Source organism: Pecten maximus, chromosome 17 (assembly GCF_902652985.1).
Source record: "Pecten maximus chromosome 17, xPecMax1.1, whole genome shotgun sequence".
Taxonomy (NCBI): Eukaryota; Metazoa; Mollusca; class Bivalvia; order Pectinida; family Pectinidae; genus Pecten; species Pecten maximus.
Window position 1 is genome coordinate 26,011,497 of NC_047031.1, and position 24,615 is coordinate 26,036,111.

At 36.8% G+C, this 24,615-nt stretch overlaps 2 protein-coding genes across 5 annotated transcripts in view; one reads left to right on the forward strand and one right to left on the reverse strand.

Moving 5' to 3' along the window:
• LOC117315752 (centrosomal protein of 78 kDa-like) overlaps positions 1 to 24,615 on the reverse strand; it is a 128,566-nt gene that overhangs the window by 90,320 nt on the left and 13,631 nt on the right. The window lies entirely within an intron of this gene.
• On the forward strand, positions 446 to 23,153 carry LOC117315753. Of its 3 annotated transcripts, none has more exons than XR_004529764.1 (3): positions 446 to 590; positions 18,305 to 22,279; positions 22,314 to 23,153. XR_004529764.1 is itself a non-coding variant. In XM_033870104.1 (2 exons), exon 2 carries the CDS (start codon positions 19,456 to 19,458, stop codon positions 20,827 to 20,829), a length of 1,374 nt encoding a protein of 457 aa, XP_033725995.1. In that variant the 5' UTR covers positions 446 to 590; positions 18,305 to 19,455; the 3' UTR covers positions 20,830 to 23,153. The 3 variants fall into 3 exon arrangements, 1 of the variants encoding a protein (XP_033725995.1); XR_004529765.1 differs by having other exon boundaries at positions 18,305 to 22,137; positions 22,280 to 23,153; XM_033870104.1 differs by having other exon boundaries at positions 18,305 to 23,153.

Sequence of the window (24,615 nt, forward strand, 5' to 3'; positions counted from 1 at the left end):
ATGCATTCGGGAGTATTATAAGCGGGAGGCTGGACTCTCACTGTGTCATGAAGCAAATTAAGTTTATGTGAACAGGAGCCTAGTGACAATTCGTACCTTATATTACTGGGGATATGTCGGGAGTATCGATGGGAGAATTCATATTACAAGGTAATACAGTTATTATCTACTGATAACAAAGGGAGGTAAATCTGTATTGTCACATGGAAAGTTATCCGTATTTATAGTATATATATTTGACTTGGGGGAAATCTTTCTCAATATCATCATATTTTGTATAATTTTTCTTTCTTAAGATGATACCTATAAATCCACTTCTCTTTCTTTCTTTTAAAAGTGCAGCTTTCTCATTTCTCTTTCATTATTAGGTACTTAATTGTTATAAAGTATGCCTACAGAAAATCAGAAAAATCTTTAAATATCTAAAACCAGAAAATGTTCCTGCCATAATGTATACCAGTACAGTAGCAAAGGTACACATGTAATATTTCTAATATAACAATAATTTCCTTTACAGGACGGAGGTCTGCTGGCTCCATGTGAATTCTAAGTTTGGAATCTGATGGAACAGTGTAAGTTAAAAAATCAAGGTAAGTTTAAACAACAATGAATCTGTTGGAACAGTGCTAGCTAGGTTATACTGGTAGCATTCTGATTTTTTTTTTTTTTTTTGGGGGGGGGGGCAATCTAATGGGCACAATTTCCAAATGAGATCTGAGACAGGGTCCATCATCTGTCCCAAAAAGTTCTAATTTTGTGAAAATTAAAGTTATGACAGGATTTCAACATCGTTTGTCCTATAATCTCTCAATCAAATACGTGTATAATAAAGGAAGGACAGAGGATGACTTAAGGATGTGTTTGATATGTTTTTCTCTGTGTATAACCTCCATAAATCTTTCTTAACAAATTAAATGTCAGTTACTTCATAAACAGAAAGTGATAAATTCTAAATACTCAATTTAAAATAAAAATTTTTAAAAAATGTCACTGGTAATAGAAATCCTTCAACAAACATAGTAATTACATTGTCAACCCTATAACTGTAAATTTTCATGACATTAATGAGTTATGGTGATGACACCCTCATAATTACTTGCCTGTTTACATTTTAAAAGTATCATAAACACTCCTTTATCTGTATTATGAATATTCAAACTCTATTAAAACTTGGATTCTGCGTCATCATGTGTGATATGTTGTCCATGAAACCGTTCTGATCACTCTCTTGATGGCTGTCAACTATAAATAGTATTTGTTGTACTTATAACTTTTCAAATGATCGAGACGGAAAGTAGCATGGCAAAAATTAACATTGTCTTCAAAACCTATACACTACATAGCCGATAAATCTTTCTGTAATTGTGTTTCATTAAATTTTTTGCAGTTTCACCAAAATCTTCAAGCAAAATTAGGATGTATTACTATATGGGAATAATGAATGGGCTCAGAGCTGGCAGATGTGTATTAGGACTTAATTTGGTAGAAATAAATGATCTGCATAGTAAAACAAACGACTGCTGAAAGGTTCCAAAATATCTTACTTTAGTTAGTTTTACATACAACATCAATATTATTTTATCCGCGACACCCTCAGGCATGATAGATTTGTAGAGTATTCTGACTTGTATGGTTATCCCTGGTAAATGACACACAATCATCAGGGATGTTTCCTACACTTTCCTGGTTTCTGTAAAAGTGTAGCGGAAGGTTTTCTAAGGCTTCTCTACACAATGCTGGAAGCCACACAATTAGTGTGTCCCGATAAGTGAATAGCCCGTACTAATCAATGACCAACACAATCAGTCGTTACAGTATCAGGGCCTGACGTATAGTGTCAATCCCTGTCCTTCCATTTCACCGGTGGGCAATCAACGGTCAGAACCATAAATGTTTTATTAACCAGAGGGTCAGGGGTCAAATCTGAAGGGCAATCACTGGAGACAATTCCGACGGAATGAAATGAAAATCATTAGCGTAGTTATTTTTCCGTCTTTATGTGAGGACTATCCTGTAGGGGTCAACTCTGAAGGTCAATCACTGGAAACAACTCGGAAGGAATGAAAATCATTAGGTCAGTTATTTTTCCGTCTTTATGTGAGGAATATCCTGTAGGGGTCAACTCTGAAGGTCAATCACTGCATGGAGACAACTCGGAACGAATGAAAATTATTAGGTCAGTTATTTTTCTGTCTTTATGTGAGGAGTATCCTGTAGGGGTCAACTCTGAAGGTCAATCACTGGAAACAACTCGGAAGGAATGAAAATCATTAGGTCAGTTATTTTTCCGTCTTTATGTGAGGAATATCCTGTAGGGGTCAACTCTGAAGGTCAATCACTGGAAACAACTCGGAAGGAATGAAAATCATTAGGTCAGTTATTTTTCCGTCTTTATGTGAGGAATATCCTGTAGGGGTCAACTCTGAAGGTCAATCACTGGAAACAACTCGGAAGGAAAGAAAATCATTAGGTCAGTTATTTTTCCGTCTTTATGTGAGGAATATCCTGTAGGGGTCAACTCTGAAGGTCAATCACTGGAGACAACTCGGAACGAATGAAAATCATTAGAGTTATTTTTCTGTCTTTATGTGAGAGATATCCTGTAGGGGTCAACTCTGAAGGTCAATCACTGGAAACAACTCGGAAGGAAAGAAAATCATTAGGTCAGTTATTTTTCCGTCTTTATGTGAGGAATATCCTGTAGGGGTCAACTCTGAAGGTCAATCACTACATGGAAACAACTCGGGAACGAATGAAAATCATTAGAGTTATTTTTCTGTCTTTATGTGAGGTATATTCTGTAACCTTTACTATAGGGTCAGGGGTCAACTCTGAAGGTCAATCACTAGAAATAACTCAGAAGGAATGAAAATCATTAGTAGTTATTTATCTGTTTTAATCAGAGAGACATTCTATAATTTTTTACTATAGGGTCAGGGGTCAAATGTTATTTACTTCTTTAATATGAGAGATATCTTGTACAATTGCTTTATACAACAGAGGGTCAGGGGTCAACTATGAAGGTCAATAGTTAGGGTAATCATTTACTTGCTATCCTAATGTGACTAGATGGTGTACAGATGCTACTCCACCCTGGTATGACATTTCGGTGTGATGACACTATAAAGCATCTATCAGTGGCCTCATCATTTATAATACCTTGTAATCTGTTATCAGATTTAACTCTGAACAGACAAAATAGATAGGCTGACCTATCAACTTCATGACTAAGAGAAAATAGTAAATCTAGTCTAATATAAAAAATCTTCTCAGTGGTGTTGGGGAACGATATACAATATATCTCTAGGTCTCTAAGTCCAATAGAATAGCTATATATTCAATCCAGACAATTTTTTTGTCTTAAATCATCTACAAATATAAGCCCCTTTCTTCATTTTTGCAGAATCATCAATATTGAAACAGTATGCTTAAATTGCTTAACAAATAGGCCTTCCTTCCTCTGATTTTTACACTAGAGAAGGGTAACTAATTTACACTACAGAAGAAGACTTACCTGAAAATGAATATGGTATAGAAATTTTACACTAAAGGAAAGGGGCTTACTTGAGATAAAATTTTGCACTGGAAGAGGGACCTAATTGGAGGATGAATATTTTTACCGAACTTTTACACAAGGGTAGAGGCCTTATTTGAGGATGAATATTTTACTGAACTTTAACACTAAGGTAGGGGCCTTATTTGAGGATGAATAGGGTTGAATTTCTTATCAAGATTGATCAAAAATAAACAAAATAATTGTGAAGAAAATGTTGAGCTCCTATTGCCCTGTTGGGCTGCAGAAAGAGATATTCTGGCTACCTACTTCACCACGAGACTGCCCTACACAATTCCTAAGAAGCTTCGATTGATTTTCTTGAAGACATTGCAAGCCAAACATTTTGTCATTTTATTAAATTTCACGCGGACATCTATTTTGTATAAGTTGATTAGGATAATGAAATAGGGCGGAGAGCCAACAGACCTACAGCTAAGAATGGATGCTGTGTTGATTCAATTTGGCCGACAAACAAAATTACGTGGAAAACTTATCAGTTATCGTTTCTTGCCGTTTCTCAAGAACATTGCCGAACACATCAGTTACTGTCAGTCATAAGGTGAGACCAGGTTACGCAGAAAACATCTCAAAATAGAATGATTGGGCTTCAAGTAATTTCATGACTAAATTTGTGACCAGTGTTACCAGTGTTGCTTTCTCCCTACATCGTAGAACTGGATCAAACAAAAATATCATGGTATGATCTTGGCAACACAGGGCCTATGGCAACACAGGGCCCATGGCAACACAGGGCCTATGGCAACACAGGGCCCATGGCAACACAGGGCCCTTGGTAACACGGGGCCCATGGCAACACACACTGGTAACTGTAAAAGTCTGAATTTTGGCGAAAAATCTGAGTTTTAAAATACATATCTGAATTTCAGCCGAAAAGTCTTAGTTTTTCAGATATACATTTTATATTCTGATAAGTTGGGGGGAACTCAGATAAGTATTATGAAATTCCGATTTGCATGCTGGAATTCAGATATGTTGGGTAAAATTCAGATGTTTTCTTATTTGTGCCCTCGGGCACCCCTTCTTGCCGGCGAGAGCAGCACGGGGTTTCACACCTCCCGCGGAGCCGGTGTTCATGGTCCACCGGCACCAGCTTACCTTTACCTGTGCTGTTATAAATCATCCGCGTGCGACTCGCGATCGGTCGGTCACCAATTCAATCATACATCGGTCGCTGTAAACTTCAACATTACGGCCGGTAAAGTGTTTTAATTTGTGCTTATCTTCGTCTGTTTTTAGTGTAATGGTCAGTGTCGTTGTTCCGTGTGTGTTTGATACTTTTCTACCTCCGATAACAAAAGATCTGACTGCACGGTGCGGTGATGCAATCGGACCGACGACGTTTTGTACAAGGGCATATCACAATCGACAACCAATATCTCTTATTTCCAATTGGTATCTAAGCTTAATTAAAATGATATTCTCAATAAATCTGTTCACATGTTGTGATCTGTTGAAACAGTCGGTTCGTAACGTAAGTAGCCGCCCATATGTACAGTACTGTGCAGTGTGTAATTAATAAAAATCGTGTGTTGATACCGATATTCACACTGTTATAAACCAAACATTATTTATGTGCACTTGACGAAAAATCGGACCCAAATCAACATTACTAGCTGCTACTGTGTATAAATTGTTCGCACACTTTCGATGGCTTGTGATCGCATGATAGTCATACGTCTGGCCGTACGCAGCGCCAGCAGGCGGTCTATTTTAGGACCGATCAAAAGCCGTACGTCTGTCATGGGCTACCAGTACAAACAGAATCACCTACCGTAAGTGTCGCTGCTGTCATTATATTTCTTACAGAACCATCGTTTTGTTAATGATTATTTGGCGAGATTGGAAAATGTTAGTCTTTGTGAACAACTTAATCGTATATTTGTTTTGACGTATATATAACACAGTTACTATATTCTTGTTTCAGGTATCCCATGGCTGTAATACGGTTGCAGAAAAATTAGACCAAATTTCTAACCAGTTGCAGTTTTCTTCTTTGTGCCTGGCCTGAACGATGCTTGCTATTTATTGATTTTGATATATACTGTATACCTATATCCGTTAACATTATTTGATATATTTACCCTGTAGCATTTTAATAATTTCCTAAATACGTAGACGTATATATCGCATACATGTGACCTTTATATACGTCTCTGCTTATAAAATAATGGGGCATATCAGGACTCATTTCACGACATGTATGTCGTACAATATGTTTTATACTTTGCCGAATACAACAGAGATACACATTTAAATATATATTTTAGATCGCGGAAAAATATTTCGATAATTTTCTGAATCGCACGTATATATCGTGTAACATTTTGATGATGTTCTGAATAGAACTCGAGCATCAAAGTTTCTTAATGTATCGGTACGAATATATATCGGCAACATTTTGATAATTCTTCGTGATTTATAGCGGGGCGTTTTTTTTGTTTTGTTTTTGTTTTTGTATTTTTAAGATAATCGAGGGTAGAGAGTGGTGAAAATTTGATCATTTTCTTAAGATAATTGGACAGACGTAAATGGTGTGCCATGTAGATTTTGTTCTTGATATATCCTGCAACATTTCGATAATTTTCTAAATAGAATGGGACGTATACATTGTGTAACGTTTTTTTTTTTTATATATAATTTTCTAAATAGAATGGGACGTATAAATTGTTTAACGTTTTTTTTTATATATAATTTTCTAAATGTATCTGGATTTATAAGCGTCATTTTGCTTTCATTTTACGTGTTTTACTCCCGACCCTCATAAAGTTAAACTCATAAAATCATAGCCGGAATCATTTTACCGATGTCAAATCTTCTAATAAAATCCGAAAAGTTACGTGTAGATTATCTTTTTATTCATACAATACATGAACGAACATTTCATCTTAACCCTGGGATACTGATTTAGTCGATAAAATATTGGTCTCCATTCCTTACGGGATGTCGCCACAGCAAGTACCCATTTCTCCCCGTAGCTCAACAAGGACTCTTCTGTATTTTACCTTCGAGATAGGATATTACGTAATTCAATTCATTTTCAAAAGCAACACAGTATGAAGGATTCCAGGATACATACAGAATATAGTAGTCTTGTCACAGCTCATGGTCTTGAAATTTTTTTAAATATGCATTCCTATGTCATGGGTGTGTAATGAGTTCCTGCCTATACAATTGTCCCTATATTTATATTATTGTAGAACTCGACACCGCGACATTGTCGATGGCACGCCGACTTCTCAACGGTCCAGTGAACAAGATAATTGACCTGTAATCAGTGTCATCTGGACTAGCAGAGGTTGTGTATTGTAACTGACTAGGGCAGTGACCACACCATATTTGAAACAATGATCTAGTACATGAACGTTTTGCTTATGAAAACTCCTCACCTTAACAATAAAGTTCGCAAAATTGGTAAAACGAATTATGGATTGACGACCGATACCAAACCGGTACAAATTAAGGATGTATCGTGGATTCCCGTAGCAAGGACCCATTGTAATACTTGATCAAACATTCGTTACGATAATCTACAGTAAGTATTTAACCGAGATAAATACTTAAGATAAATGCGAACTGTTAAGTGATTAAACAGTATTTAGTATTATCTTTTATTTTTTTAGGGACAGTGATGGAATAAGAAAGAGTGCGTGTATGAAGACTTGTATTTTGCACGAATTTACCTGGACCCGAGACGTGAATATCAGATAACGCGTCTCTGTCTTGACACAATTAAAATTATAAACGATGACATATAGACATAAAACATGGAACAGTTACACAAGTTTAGTAGATAAACAACGGAACATTATTGTTGCTTATGTTTATGAACTCTTCGGTCGATTATTAATTCGCCTATTGTAGTTTGTAATTAATTAGAAAACATCTTAGGTGGTGTACAAATGATATAAGTAAATAGCCAAATAAAAAGTTTGCTATGAAGCAAATGTTTCTGTTTTTCTCCACAGTCCCCACAAAACTCCGCCAAACCTGAGGCCAGCGGTCAGAAGTGACAATGTCGGGTGGCAAATTCCATACTCCTGACTGAAAATAGTATGTTTTAACGTAAATTGAATCGACTGTTAATTATCGACAAACGAAATCTAGGACCTGGGGAGGGGTCATGTATATGCATGTGTGGATTATATATTTTGATCAATGTTACATAAGAAGAAAACGAGATGCTGATATCGAGCTGCTTAACTCACCTGCGTATCATCAATAACAACTGCTGTGTTTAATCAATAAGCATCTTGATTATCTGATTGCTCCAAGCTATGTCCCTTACCTGTACTCGAATCAGATCAAACGGACTTGAGGCGTCCTTTAGAAAGGTACTCTACCTACCTGTCAAAGCGCTATCCACGGGTGGCCACATTAGCCTTGTGCAGGTGTCAGGTACACCAGTTCAAGTTCTTTAGGACTTTGAGCGAATTAGCTCATCAGTTTACAGACATATTATTTAACATAATTCACAAAATCATATATATACAGGTTCAACCGTGGAACGGCTGATAAACAACGATGATTGGAGAGTGTATTTTTATATTCGTTACATCAAAGTTTCATGTATTTATGATTATGTAATTACATGTTAAAAAGTATGTGTACACATGAGCACATGCATTGAAGTAATAATTCTAACCTTTTCTTTTTCCATGTGCAAGTGTCAGGTACGTCCGGTAGACATTCTTTTCTGACCTGATGTAAATGTAATTTTTGATAGCGTTGGCGCTTTCGTAACTGCAGCAAGTTATTTATATAACCACGAAAATAACATATTTTTGTTAGTTTTACATCATTTGTGAAACGGGATATTTTCACATATATCAGACGATTCAATGTTGACGTTTTACAGCCGTTTTACCGCTCCCTGCTATGTACACAAACGGGGTACGGACAAAAGCCCGCACTTGACATTAGCCCTTCACACTAATAAAAAAGTGGACATTTGCGACATCGATCATATAATACTTGCAAAATGGAACACTATAATAATTCAACAAGTTCGGCAAGTTAATTTGTGTTTCTAATGTTTTATGTTCTATTACGGACACGTATCTAATCAAAAGTCCGTGGAACAACTGACGTAACAACTAACGGTAATAAATAAAGGCATTCAAAAACCTATTGTATATTCAAATCCCATACGACTAATTTATCAGACGACACGTACCCATTCCGACTCGTATCCGTAAATCTATACAGATGTGGTTTACTCTACTCACAAAAAAATACCAACATTTGGTTAAGTTGTTCCTTAATTATTTTCGGATTTGGAAGATGCATTTATTTCAGCTTTAACGAAGTTGTCAAATAGCTGGTTTAAATGATGCATGTGCAGTTGATATCATACAGTAATGTGGTTGCAAGTTGCCAGAATTTGCATTGACTGCTTCCACTCGCTCTACTTACTTACTTAACAGGTGTTACGTCCGCTGTAATACGACCTTACGGTCTTTCAGCTGACGAAATGACGAAGACGCCCTCTTGCTGGTCATCAATTGATAAATATTTCCACTTCAAGAATGGTTTTGAGGAAGATGGAAATCAGCTTGACCGGCATATTCTGATGGACATCAGCTTGACCGGCATATTCTAAGTCCTGTGCATCGACGAATCATTACATAAAATAATCTTTTGGTTTTCCTTCCTTTATATTGGCCTAGAGACCAATTACATTACATCGTTAGCATGTGGAGCTTTATCAAATTGTTGTATATGAAGAAAATTGTCAAAATGTTATGCAACACATATCCTGTTATATAAATATATAAGAGAAATAAGCTAATAGTCGTACGCTGTGCGCTTCGTCCTGTTCTGCTTAATGAATTATCAAAATGTGACCCAATATGGTAAAATACGGCCCATTATTAATAGAAAGTTATCCCGATTAACAATACATCCGGTCCTGTTACATTTCACAAAAGTATTAACATTACGATAAATGATACACATGCAAGTTCTATTCAGAAAATTAGCATGATACATTATATGTGTCGGTATAATATTTACGTATACCATTTATTTAGAATATACGTCCCAGTATATCAAGAAATTTGTCAAAATTTTACACGATGCACATATCAAATTATTTAAAAATGATCAAATTCTAAGAGTGTGTTTGAACTGAACAAAGATAGTCAGAATCGCCAGGTCTAGATACAGGAAAGGCAACTGGTAAGAAAGTTGGTTTGATGTTTTCAGTTCTCGGACACCTGAAACAAGAAAATGGCAATAGTGTTATATTAACGTAAACACAATTATGATATAACGAACCTGCTCCCTGAGACAATTATGAAAATGTCAAAGAGAACACGACACTTACGGCGACACACTGCGTAAGTATGCCTTTTGATCGGTCTTAAAATAGACCGCCTGCTGGCGCTGTGTTCGGCCAGACGTATAACTAGTCATGTGACAACAAGCTATCGAACGGGTGAAAAATACACACAAAAATAATATCTATACAATGTGGGTTTGGGTCCGTTTTTTACGTTAGATATATGCTGATCAGCGCATATATAGTTAATATTAGGTCTATAACAGTGTGAATATCGGTATCAACACACGATTTTTATTAATTACACACTGCACAGTACTGTACATATTCATGGGCGGCTACTTACGTTACGAACCGACTGTTTCAACAGATCACAACACGTGAACAGATTTATTGATAATATCATTTTAATTAAGCTTAGATACCAATTGGAAATAAGAGATATTGGTTGTCGATTGTGATATGCCCTTGTACAAAACGTCGTCGGTCCGATTGCATCACCGCACCGTGCAGTCAGATCTTTTGTTATCGGAGGTAGAAAAGTATCAAACACACACGGAACAACGACACTGACCATTACACTAAAAACAGACGAAGATAAGCACAAATTAAAACACTTTACCGGCCGTAATGTTGAAGTTTACAGCGACCGATGTATGATTGAATTGGTGACCGACCGATCGCGAGTCGCACGCGGATGATTTATAACAGCACAGGTAAAGGTAAGCTGGTGCCGGTGGACCATGAACACCGGCTCCGCGGGAGGTGTGAAACCCCGTGCTGCTCTCGCCGGCAAGAAGGGGTGCCCGAGGGCACAAATAAGAAAACATCTGAATTTTACCCAACATATCTGAATTCCAGCATGCAAATCGGAATTTCATAATACTTATCTGAGTTCCCCCCAACTTATCAGAATATAAAATGTATATCTGAAAAACTAAGACTTTTCGGCTGAAATTCAGATATGTATTTTAAAACTCAGATTTTTCGCCAAAATTCAGACTTTTACAGTTACCAGTGACAGGGCTCAAAGTTGATATTTTTACCAGGTGGCCTATTTGACTACCAAGTCATAAAATCTAGGCGCCAATTGGAAAAGTTAGTCGCCTGGCCTAGTTGTCATCAATTTGAAAAGAAACCCTTTTAATTCTTTAGATCAGTAAAACATCTCTGTATCATTTTTGATCGTGAACATCATTTTATGGGGAATTTAACATTGACTGCAACCTTAGAAAGATTAGCCTTATAGGTCCATAACTGGTCGCCAATGGTGAATTTAAAGCGCCACAGCCACTAAAATAGGTGCAACTTTGAGCCCTGCAAGAGCAAAACTATTCAAATGTTAAGTCTGCTTGCACTAAAACACCTCTCAACAGCAGATTTAACTTCTAAAGGATAATTGGGACAACAAAACATTGATAAATCTTTCAAAGCAAATAAAAGAGTTACATCAAATACTTTCTCTCAGAGAACTGGATTTTTTCTTGATTGATGAACAGATTCCATTCGAGAGAAAACATCAAATTTTAATTTTAATCTTAATTTCAACAACATGTTGATATATTGCCTTTTGTGTTATGTTTATTTCATGATTCCACAAATACACATGAGAATTGGCCAGCATGAAGTTGCTTCGTTTCAAATTGAATTTCAGTGACCAAATGTAATCATGCCAGCATTGTGTTAAGGTACAGGTTTGTACTTCTATAGTACACAGCCTAGACTCAGTACATTGTAATGTATGTGTCTTACGTCAGGAAGATGTCCGTAGGATTTATGGATTTAACCCTTGATTAAATTCACAATGCTGTTTTTTTATTTTCTGAAATCTTCAAAAACAAGATTTTTCAGGTTGTGTAATACATACATCCATGTTTACATGTACCATTATTATGATCAGGCATGTAATATAAATTTCTTTCCTATCATACACAAGGGGCCGCGGTGGCCAAGTGGTAAAGGTGTACCAGCAATTTAACACTAGCCCTCCACCACTGGGTTGCGAGTTCGAAACCTACGTGGGGCAGTTGCCAGGTACTGACCGTAGGCCGGTGGTTTTTCTCCGGGTACTCCGGCTTTCCTCCACCTCCAAAACCTGGCACGTCCTTAAATGACCCTGGCTGTTAATAGGACGTTAAACAAAAACAAAACAAACCAAATGTAATATTATAAATTTCTTTCCTATCATACACAACTTTGATATTTAACTCTTGTATAGATATTAACACAGAAATTTGCTGCCATTCAATGATGAAGCATTATAATTGATCTCTGTACCAGCCATATTGTGGGGATTGCACATGTATATAAATAGTTCGTCTACTTTGATTGGCTTGTTACCATTATTCATACCCAGTATTTGGTTATACCTACTGTCAGTGATGTCATCATTTGTAAAGGTACCGTTGGGGAACTTATTTGCAAAAACAATGTGATCAATAAAATCGGAGAGTATCCGAATGTTCAAACAGGCTTGTTGGACAATGTTCTGCTATATTGCACACATGGTGGAGTTGTTTACTTATGGTCGGAAATCGATAAAATCAGAGAGACGTATGGTTGATGCATAAAATTTGGATGTATAACAATCAGATGGAATGTGATATTTGCTGGACAAGATTTGGCTGTAAGCGTTATCAACATACCTTTCATTAAGTTTTATACTTTCATTAAGAGTAAAATACAACTTTCAAAGCAACACAGTATGATTTCAACTGTTCATTCATAATATAAGCTTTAAAGTCTATTGAATGTTTCATATCCAGGGTTTGTATCAGCCATGTTTCATATCCAGGGTTCGTATTAGCCATGTTTCATATCCAGGGTTCGTATTAGCAAATTGGTTCATATCCAGGGTTCGTATTAGCCATGTTTCATATCCCGGGTTCATTATAAGCCATGTTTCATATCCAGGGTTCATTATAAGCCATGTTTCATATCCACGGTTCATATAGCCATGTTTCATATCCACGGTTCATATAGCCATGTTTCATATCCAGGGTTCGTATTAGCCATGTTTCATATTCAGGGTTTGTATTAGCCATGTTTCATATCCAGGGTTCGTATTAGCCATGTTTCATATCCAGGGTTTGTATTAGCCATGTTTCATATCCAGGGTTCGTATAAGCCATGTTTCATATCCAGGGTTTGTATTAGCCATGTTTCATATCCAGGGTTCGTATTAGCCATGTTTCATATCCAGGGTTCGTATAAGCCATGTTTCATATCCAGGGTTCGTATTAGCCCAGGTTGTACTTTTAGCTTGTATCAGGAATTAAAACTACAGAAGAAATATTATCTGTCAAAAAATGTCACGTAACTTACTGAGATGTTCTTTAGAAGAGCGTTAGAGGCAAAATTGTGAATGCTGTAGTGTTTGTACAGAGCAAACTCATTAAGTGGACATCACTGAAATTCTATTTAGCTTTATGAGTCATCAATGAAATACAAAATGGCTTTAAGGTGTACAACAAGGTGGGAGCGGTGTCTATAAACAAACTTAATCAGCCACAGAGGCAGGAAAAACTAATTAAGTTATCTATACAACTTACACATTCTCATCGCAACACTGACAACTTTCAACAGTTTCACTTCAAGGTTGATCTCATGATCACCTCATAAATTATACCTTAAATATTTGTTTAACTTATATAACTCTTTTGATTTTGAAATTATACATATATATATATTCTTAACAAATTTAACAAATTGTTATCCTTGCATTTTTTGTTTCATTTTAATTTGCAAATTCCATCAATTAACTAAGTTCTAATCTATATATACCTTTAAGTAGATTTTACTTGTTTCTCAGCAAAGAAATATTTCGAGAAAAAAAAACCTCCAGTAGGAGAAATTCACTAAGAACCAATTGCCTGCCGAGTTCATATGTGTTGAGTGAAGTTTGATATATTATCTACTAGCTATAGGTTTTATAGTATCAAATAATGCAATAATATTTTTATTCCTGAATAAATGTCTACCATAAATCGTTATCATACAATAACCAGGATTGTCTTGGGAAGGAAATGCTGAAGGGAAAGTAATCTTTTTTTTTATTTTATTTAAAAATCAAAATGGCTGATCTTTCTATATCTATCATTTTCCGATAGTTATAAATAATGATGTCTGTAAGACCTAAATGCCCCTGCTGCCACTTGACACCCTGAAACAGTTAGTTTGTTGAGGATCAGCAGTTCCTGAGATTAGCTAGATACATTGCATCGGAACGAATATGGGTAACACCATATGCCGCCCCCTGCCCCCCCCCCCCCCCCAATTTCATGGTGGGGGCATATTAAACAGAGATGAAAATGGACTAAGGGCAAAAAGGCTGAAAATTAGATTACTCAATCTTTTCAATGGGAAAAATTACAAGTTTACATTACACTGATATTCTCAAAAAGGCTGAAATCAGCCAATCGGCTGAACATTTTCATCTCTGATTAAAAAGTCAATTATATAACTAGAGTATTACAAACCATCTATTCTAGGTACTGATGCCGCACTTTAGTTGGTAGATTAACATTTATTGAAGTCAAGAGAGACATCACAGCTTAAACCAAACCAACACAGTCATTGCTAAAATTACATCTAGACACAATCTTGCAATGAATATTTGTGCTCAGATTTTACAGCGATTTGGAGATGCCAATTTCGTGTTTAATACTCAAAAAGCTCCCGAGAGTTGTAGATCAAATTCTAATCACATTCGTAAATCAAATTTACAATACAGGAAATGTGTTTAAATCCTTAAGGCCAGACAGTGATTATTATATTGTAAAGGCAATGTTGTATATGTATGTAACAACAAAGGAGACTTGAATTTATATTCAAATGCAATTTACATAACAGAAATTTAACAGGAGTCTTCCATTCCAAATCTGCATAACATGCAAAACACAGGAAGTAGTATATTAAAGACAGACAGTCAGGCACAAAAGACAGACAGTCAGGCACATCAGATCAACATTTACAGTTAGGCACAAAAGGCTGGCAGTCAGGCACATCAGGTCAACAGTCAGACACATCAGGTCAACAGTTAGGCACAAAAGGCCGGCAGTCAGGCACATCAGGCCAACAGTCAGACACATCAGGTCAACAGTTAGGCACAAACGGCCGGCAGTCAGACACATCAGGCCAACAGTCAGACACATCAGGCCAACAGTCAGACACATCAGGTCAACAGTTAGGCACAAGAGGCTGGCAATCAGGCACATCAGGTCAACAGTTAGGCACAAAAGACAGACAATCAGACACATCAGGTCAATAGTTAGGCACAAACGGCCGGCAGTCAGGCACATCAGACCAACAGTCAGGCACATCAGGTCAACAGTTAGGCACAAAAGATAGACAGTCAGACACATCAGGTCAACAGTTAGGCACAAACGGCTGACAGTCAGGCCCCCAGGTCAACAGTAAGGCAAATCAGGTCAACAGTTAGGCACAAGAGGCTGGCAGTCAGGCACATCAGGTCAACAGTTAGGCACAAAAGGCTGGCAGTCAGGCACATCAGGTCAACAGTTAGGCACATCAGGTCAACAGTTAGGCACATCAGGTCAACAGTTAGGCCCAAAAAACCGCCAGTCAGGTACATCAGTCCAACAGTTAGGCACATCAGGTCAACAGTCAGGCAAATAATGTAAAACACCTTTATTTTGCCAACAACAGTCAGACACATTATGTAAAACATCAACATTTTGCCATCACCAGTCAGACACATTATGTAAAACACCAACATTTTAACATCAACAATAAGGCAGATAATGTAAAACACTTGAACATTTATTGCTTTACAAAGGACACATTTCAACATCTAATGGCAGCAACTTCAGTTCAAACAATTGGATCAAAGACAAAAGAAGGATAACAAAGCCAATCAAACAACCAACTGTATGTGTTCACTGGAGTTTATTGACCATTTAGCCAAATTTAAGGATCGTCTATCACACTTCTAGGTATTTCTTTGCTAAATTTAGGACCATTAAGGGCTCTTCATATGTTCGGTGTTTTTCCAGGTTAATCAATTTAAACTTGTTTATAGGGTATTTTAAAGAACTACAGTACAGACCCAGCATGTTATATCGTAAGAAAGAATAGTTATCAACACTGTCGGGGTCGGCAAACTGTGGAGGTTAAAAACTACAGTACAAACTCGGCATGTTATGTCGTAAGAAAGTATAGTTATCAACACTGTCGGGGTCGGCAAACTGTGGAGGTAAAAAACTACAATACAAACTCGGCATGTTAAACCGTAAGAAAGTATAGTTATCAACACTGTCGGGGTCGGCAAACTGTGGAGGTAAAAAACTACAATACAAACTCGGCATGTTAAACCGTAAGAAAGAATAGTTATCAACACTGTCGGGGTCGGCAAACTGTGGAGGTTAAAAACTACAGTACAAACTCGGCATGTTATGTCGTAAGAAAGTATAGTTATCAACACTGTCGGGGTCGGAAAACTGTGGAGGTCAAAAACTACAGTACAAACTCGGCATGTGATATCGTAAGAAACAATAGTTATCAACAATGTTGGGGTCGGCAAACTGGGGAGGTCAAAAACTACAGTACAAACCCAGCATGTTATGTCGTAAGAAAGTATAGTTATCAACAATGTCGGGGTCGGCAAACTGCGAAGGTCAAATATCTCATCATAGCACTTCTAACTCAAAAGGTTAAAATTATCTTATTATTGTATCAGTTGTTGAAAATTGTCAAATACAAAATGGAGGTTGAAACTCGTCTGTTCACATTTACACTATATGCCCCCATTTTACAGCAGGGGCATTAAAATAATTTTTAATCAGAAGTAATAGAAAAACACAAGAATCCATCAGTGGTCGGGTAGCGCAGTGGTAACACACTTGCCTTTCACCTAGATGGCCGGGGTTGGATTCCCCAATTGGATGTGAAAAGATATTAGGTCACCTGCCTGACCACCTAGGTTTTCCCCGGGTACTCCGGTTTCCTCCCACAGTAAGACCCCTCGCATGCTTCTATCCGAGCCAACAAGCGTGATTAATATAAGTTGATATAACTTTTTCCGCATTTGTTGTAAAATTTATAAAGCTTACACCCATCAGTATTTTTCAGAATTTGATCAGGCAATGATGTGGCCAGTATCAGGTCCCAGTTTTACTGACATCCTGTTAAATTCCCTAACTTAAAACATTCGATAGGAATTAAAGCACCATTCAATATAAGGGAGAAGCCTCCTTGGAAATCTAAATTAGAAGAATTTCCTACGTTAGGGGAGACGAAACTGACGCCAGGTTGAACTGACATTTATACTATACATGTATCGACTGTAGTTTTTTTAATTAAAACACTGGCATGTTTTTAATATTAAAACGGAGGCTGAGATTACACTAGAGGAATTCTCGTGGCTGTCAACCTGTTGGTTCTGTCTACAGTTGTCCCACTGAGATCCCTCTATTTCAGATCCAATATGTCCTGCTCTACCCCTTTTCCAAATAATGGAAGCTACTGCACATTGAGTTGGAAGATTCCACCGTAATTCACATGTCAGACAGGTTGAAAGATAATGAACATTTCCCCTTGTTTTTTGAGATTAAGATTGCCTTGCATGCAACCACAATAATAATAAGTTGAGAGGTGTAGACTATACAGACCCTGGGTTACATAAGGCTAACACGGTGTCATGAACGCCGAATCGTTTCTCATACCATGATTAAAATTCCCACAATCCCAACTTGACCTAATCACAGACTGAATTTGCTGCCTGCTGCAAAACTGAACAATTCATAAAACCAAACAAATCAATTTTAAAATCACTTTGGAGATTCCTTTTTTCACCACAATTCCAATTATATCTAGATATGTCATCATCCTTTATAATGTTTCTCTTCCCTCTCCATTTTCTTGTCCCTCCCATCTCCCCATCCCCTTTTTCCTTTCTCCTTTCTTTCCATTTCCCTGCCTCCATCTTCCCTCCTTCTTTTCACTTCCCTCTCCATTTGTTGGGGAGTAGGATGGGGGGAGGGTTGTGAATTGAATGAAATATGTTGGGGGTTGGAGGGTTGTGAAGTGAATGAAATATGTTGGGGGTTGTTAATTGAATATGTTGGTGGGTGGAGGAATGTGAATTAAATATGTTGGTGGGTGGAGGGTTGTGAATGGAATATGTTGGGGAGGAGGGTGGGGGGTTGTGAATTGAATAGTTTGGGGGTGGGTGGGGGTAGAGGGTTGTGAATCTAATATGTTGGTGGGTGGAGGGTAGTGAATAGAATAGGTTAGGATATATATGTGAGGGGATTACTGTGATTTCACTTTGATATGAAGGCTATATTTGGGAATTGATTATGACAGTGAGGTGATCGTGGAGATAAAATTGACTTCAATAAGAACATGATATTGCTGTGGCTTATTGAATACTTCATTATTCATGATTAATTGTTGATGAAACAAAATTTTATTTTTGATCAATACAGAATTATCTGGCCAACATAAGTCCACCTGGAGAATACCTGATCCCACAGCGACATTCTCTCACATCCTACCAACAATCAAAGACTGTTATAGCCGAGGACGAAATATTGTCAGAAAATGACAGGGTCGGCCAGGATCCATAATCAATATCGAACAGACAGCATTCACCTGGTCAACGTTACATAAAAACTCTGTTTCACCATACCGAGTGTTCTATATATATGTCGGCTGTGTTTACCTTGTGAGGTGATGCCTTATCACTGACGGAAGTGTAATTATACTAATATGGTATTAGATTAAATTACCACCCAAAGAAAACGCTTTGATTTACATTCACAATAACAGTGATGTTTGTGGCAGAGTGACATACCAGGAAAACTACTGTGGATTTGGAAATATAATACCTTTTATGGATTAAAAATAAAATTCTCACCAAACGTGTTAAACCAGATGAAAAAGCCCAGTTTACAAAATGGATTATTTCCTCTTCCAGTTTGTGATACAAGCCATACTGATTCATGGATTTATTGAGTAATTGCTGATGGTCAGTAAGGTGTGTAAATCTTATTGAAATATTCTTCATAGAAATTGACCCCAGGATTTATGTGGAATCAATACAGATGAATGAGCATGGTGTATGAAGATTCAGCCAGGCTAAAATACTATGTGGATTATCGAGGATTTGAATGTGGGATTCTTACAGTCAAAAGACAAAGTGAATCTTTTACCAACATGGATATTTGTGGAATAATCTGAAGCATTAACCAGAATGTTTGGAAGCATGTAAGGAAATCTGTTGATTTAGATGAGGAACATTATGGATTTTAAACGCTATGGAAAACTGAATTCATATATTAAATGCAGTGGATCAATTGATGGGATATTGTGGATTTCGTAACAGAGTAATGTGGATTCAGACACAGCTTGATAAATGTGGAATTAGCAACAAAGTTATGTGGAATTCAGACACTAGAATAAAGTGGATTCATACGAAGAATAATGTGGATTCAGACAAAGAATAATGTGGATTTCATTACAGAGTAATGTGGATATGGTAATAAAAGTAGATTCACTTGAGGAATACTGCGGGTTTAATTCAATGTTGGGTATGATACACAAAGTTTTTACCATTTGAACTAAGCTGCCAGTTTCAATGTATCGGGTGATAAGATTTATGGTCAGCTGCATTTTGGAGTTGTCTCCTCTTTGGTGGTGCTTTGGAATAATAGCCGAAACAATATCAGAGGAAACATTCAATGCAGAAACGGCAACATCCACTGGACAGGAAAATGGCACTGAAACTGATGTTTACAACACGACAGTGACCATGGTAACGAGTTATCAGCTCTCCCGTGTGGAGGTAGGATTGACAAAGGGGGTCATTTATTCCCACAGAACGGCAATCATCGTCATTATGAGCATATTTGTGTCTATCACACTCACAATTACGATTGCAATTCTAATGTTTTGCAAAAAGAAGAATTCCGTGTTTATTTTACAGAAATGTGAACAGGACACGGATACGGTTTATGAAATGGATGATATGAACACAGAGTGTGATTTCAGTGACCAGGACCTTGACATTGACAGCTACAACGAAAATCTGCAGGGCCTACGATCGCAGACATACCCAAAAATGTCACGGCTGTGCGAGTACGAATTGGACAGTCCAATTCCAGGGCGGACTTCTTGTTTGGTTACCAAAGACCCAAACCAAGCATCTAACACCTCTATACCAAAATCAAAAACATTTTCTGGGCTGCGAAAAAATCGCAATTTAAGAGAATGTGACATAATGTTTGCATTAAATAAACGTCGTACATTTTCTCGATCTGATATTAAGCGTCCAACAAGTCTTCCACTATCATCAAGTTTTTCTAGCTCAAGTTCCTGGTACAATTACCAATCGATGGTAATAACGGCAGATGTGGAACCCTGGGAAAATTCCTCGTCAGATCTTTGTTTTCCTAATACATCAGAAAATAACAGCAATTCTCTTGGATTGAATTCAAAACAGTTTGATCAAAGTGAAGGAAACTTCTCAAAGTGTAGTCTCCAAAGTTCAACAAGACAACCGGGTATAAAAGACGAAAGTTTTAATGAAATGGATGAGGAGTTACATGTGTGTACGCCATTATTACAGAGTAATAGCTACAGTAATGATACAACGGACAGATTTTTGTTCCCATCACAAACAAACAAAGAATACATTCCAAAAACTTCCAATCAAGACATGTGTTACAAACCTTTATTAGAACCAGATCAGTCATTAAATCATCCATGTGAACCAGATCATGATCTTCCAATGATCACAAATAGGTCAAAAAAACAATTATCTCCAGATCAAAGTTCAAATTCTAATGGTGGTTTCACACAAACTTCTGTTACTATGGGAAGTAGGACAAATGTCCCATCTGAACCAAACTCTGATCTGACTGGTCAAAAGAAAGGACAGATGGGTACACAACCTGTCTCCCCCGACGACATTCATGGAAAGCTTCAATTCTACTGGGATAACAACTCCTGACTTATGCATATTATAATTCGAGATATATCATACTCATAGGTTTTACTCCAATTTACTTAATATGCATGAATTTAAACTCTAGATTTTTAAAGGATTATGAGGAATTTTTAAAATATTTAATATTAATACATGTATTTTTGGTTGTTGTCTCAGTCAGAACCAGGACCCTGGTATTTAATTTTACACAGCTATGTCCTCTAAACATTATGCAGCGATTAAATATTTCTATAAATTTGTGCATATAAATATTCAACGTGTATTTATTTTTGTGCCCCATTTGAAGATCCAAATAAAGCAAAATGAAATCCCCACGAATATTGCCAACTATACAGTACAACTGAGCATATTATCAGGGATTCCAATTTTCAAGTTAGATTCATCTTCAACATATTTTTTTTCTATGAAATTTATTTAGATATTGTCCATTATTACAAATGCAGAGGCTACATTAACTTTGGAAAATTGAAAAATAATTCAAAGTAAGTTTTATTCTTTACAAAATCAGCCTCGGCCCACCAACATTCTATTATGATTCAGATCTTAATTCGGGTTACTGTCTCCTCACAGAAAGTTCAATGGTAACTGAGGCTGAAGAGCTGCTCATCACACAATGATATTAGCAGAAAGACATTTCTCATCTCCATAAAACCTCCAGGAAATTCTAAACATGGTTTCTAACTAATCTATATAACTTCCGAGTTATGTTGTTAATTTAAATAAATAGACATGTTATTGGTCCTATGGTTTATTTTGTGTGAGAATGACACCTAAAGATTATATGATTATAGTCCCTAAATGTCCATGGCAATGAAAGTTTACATCTTTGGAATGAATTTAAATTCTGGTAGTTTAACAATGATAATACTGTTGAATAATTTATCTAACAACACTTACAACCGGTGGGAATTTATCGCCAGGAGAAGATCTACAGAGAGTAAATGCCAAAATGTATTGATCTCGAAACTTTATTTTGTACAAAATATTTCAAACTAATTACATTTCTTGTCTTGCTGGTATCTATAGCATACATTTAAAGCATTGTGTTGTTACTGTATATAATTTTTACAAATAAATCTTTTAAACATTTTTATAATATTCTACACAAATACGTATTAATATATTTATAATGTAGAGCATCTCACGTCAGGTCTATATGAATATTCATAAAATATTTAAAATGACAATTCCTGTCTGATCTGCAATCCTCAATCCAAAGAAATTATATCACAGTGCAATTATTAAGGTCAGGTCTAAGGTCAATAATGCTGACAGTTCATTTGATACACAGATCGTATATGATAAAGAAAGGTCAAGGTCAAATAATCTAAACACAAATGTCGATCAAAGTCAATTACAGGTTGTCTGACCACAAAGGTCAATCAAAGTCAATTACTGGTTTTTTGACCACAAAGGTCAATCAAAGTCAATTACAGGTTGTCTGACCACAAAGGTCAAAGTCAATTACAGGTTTTCTAACCACAAAGGTCAATCAAAGTCAATTACAGGTTTTCTGACCACAAAGGCCAAGGTCATTTACACTTACAGTGGTACAACAATAGTAAAAGGGTAATTAACACACAAAAGGTTCAGACTTTGAATTTAAAGATCAGTTACACAGGTTTTGATTAAATTACAATGTACAAGTTTGTAAACATTACTGTCTGAGACATAAAAAGCAGTTTTTATCTAAATGTGCCATTGTTCATGTGAATAGTATTTTTGTCTTATTGTTAATTGTGTATACATGTACATGTTTTTGCTCTGTCATTTCATAATCCAGAGTTATCTGCTCTTGTGAGCATTTAGTATTGATTGTTACATCATTAGTTTTTGCGATAAAATTACATTGTTTTCTCACAAATTCATGAAGTTATTCTCACCAAAACATGTCATTTTCTCAAAAATTCATGAAGTTACTCTCACAAAATTACAGCGTTTTCTCACAAAGTCATGAAGTTACTCTCACAAAAATAAGTTGTTTTTTTCACAAATTCATGACATTAGCTCACAAACAAATGACTTAATTTGATTAATCTATACCCACTCACAAGAACAGATAACTCTGCTTTACAACAAGACGGAATACCTGCCACGCCAAAGGATCAAAGCAAGAAACCTGGACAGATTGAAATGGTTTTGTTGTCAAATTTCCATTTTGAGATGAAAAAAAATATATTTGAGAATGCCAAAATTTACCAAAATAAACTGGAGGATCCAATCAAAGGACTTCACTGTTACATATATTGTTTACATCATGTTCCTGTAGCAGGATAACATTTATAACACGGATATTGAAAAGCAATAATTAAAATGTTAATTAGAAATTGTGTGCTTCTGTTTTATTTTAGCAGGACTGTATAAAGAGATATCAAACAACAAACATTCTACTTTTGCGTCCAAAACCTGTTTTAATTCTTACATTAAATTTTGTTCTGAAAAGGGTGCACAAACAAAAGAATTCCATTTGCGTATTTTTGAATATTACTTGCTATGTTTTCATGTCAGCCAAAATTTCATGTTTTTTATCTTAAATTGGATCAAAATTCACAAATTGTGAAATTTTCATGTCTAGATTACTGTGAATTATGCAATAAATCGACTCCATTGATTTCTTGGGATACCGTTTTCACATCACAAAACATTCTAATAATATGGCCAACAACGACAAATCCACAGAGGTTGGAAGGTCACAGGAAGATATACTGGACAGGAGTCTGTCGACGGAGATTCTTACACACATCAGGGAATATTGGCCTTAATAGAGTCTGTACAACGAGATTCCTACACACACCAGGGAATATTGGCCTAAATAGAGTCTGTACAACGAGATTCCTACACACACCAGGGAATATTGGCCTAAATAGAGTCTGTCCAAGGAGATTCCTATACACACCAGGGAATATTGGCCTAAATAGAGTCTGTCCAAGGAGATTCCTATACACACCAGGGAATATTGGCCTAAATAGAGTCTGTCCAGGGAGATTACTACACACACCAGGGAATATTGGCCTAAATAGAGTCTGTCCAGGGAGATTCCTACACACACCAGGGAATATTAGCCTAAATAGAGTCTGTCCAAGGAGATTACTACACACACCAGGGAATATTGGCCTAAATAGAGTCTGCCCAAGGAGATTCCTACACACACCAGGGAATATTGGCCTAAATAGAGTCTGTCCATGGAGATTACTACACACACCAGGGAATATTGGCCTAAATAGGGTCTGTCCAAGGAGATTACTACACACACCAGGGAATATTGGCCTAAATAGAGTCTGTCCAGGGAGATTCCTACACACACCAGGGAATATTGGCCTAAATAGAGTCTGTCCAAGGAGATTCCTAAATACACCAGGGAATATTGGCCTAGATAGAGTCTGTCCAAGGAGATTCCTACACACACCAGGGAATATTGGCCTAAATAGAGTCTGTCCAAGGAGATTACTACACACACCAGGGAATATTGGCCTAAATAGAGTCTGTTCATGGAGATTACTCCACACACCAGGGAATATTGGCCCTAAATAGAGTCTGTCCAAGGGGATTCCTACACACACCAGGGAATATTGGCCTAAATAGACTGTGTCCAAGGAGATTACTCCACACACCAGGGAATATTGGCCCTAAATAGAGTCTGTCCAAGGAGATTCCTACACACACCAGGGAATATTGGCCTAAATAGAGTCTGTCCAAGGAGATTCCTACACACACCAGGGAATATTGGCCTAAATAGAGTCTGTCCAGGGAGATTCCTACACACACCAGGGAATATTGGCCTAAATAGAG

Bases quoted from the DNA above. Each gene is read 5' to 3' on its own strand.
- LOC117315753 (XM_033870104.1), top strand. From the start codon at position 19,456: ATGTATCGGGTGATAAGATTTATGGTCAGCTGCATTTTGGAGTTGTCT.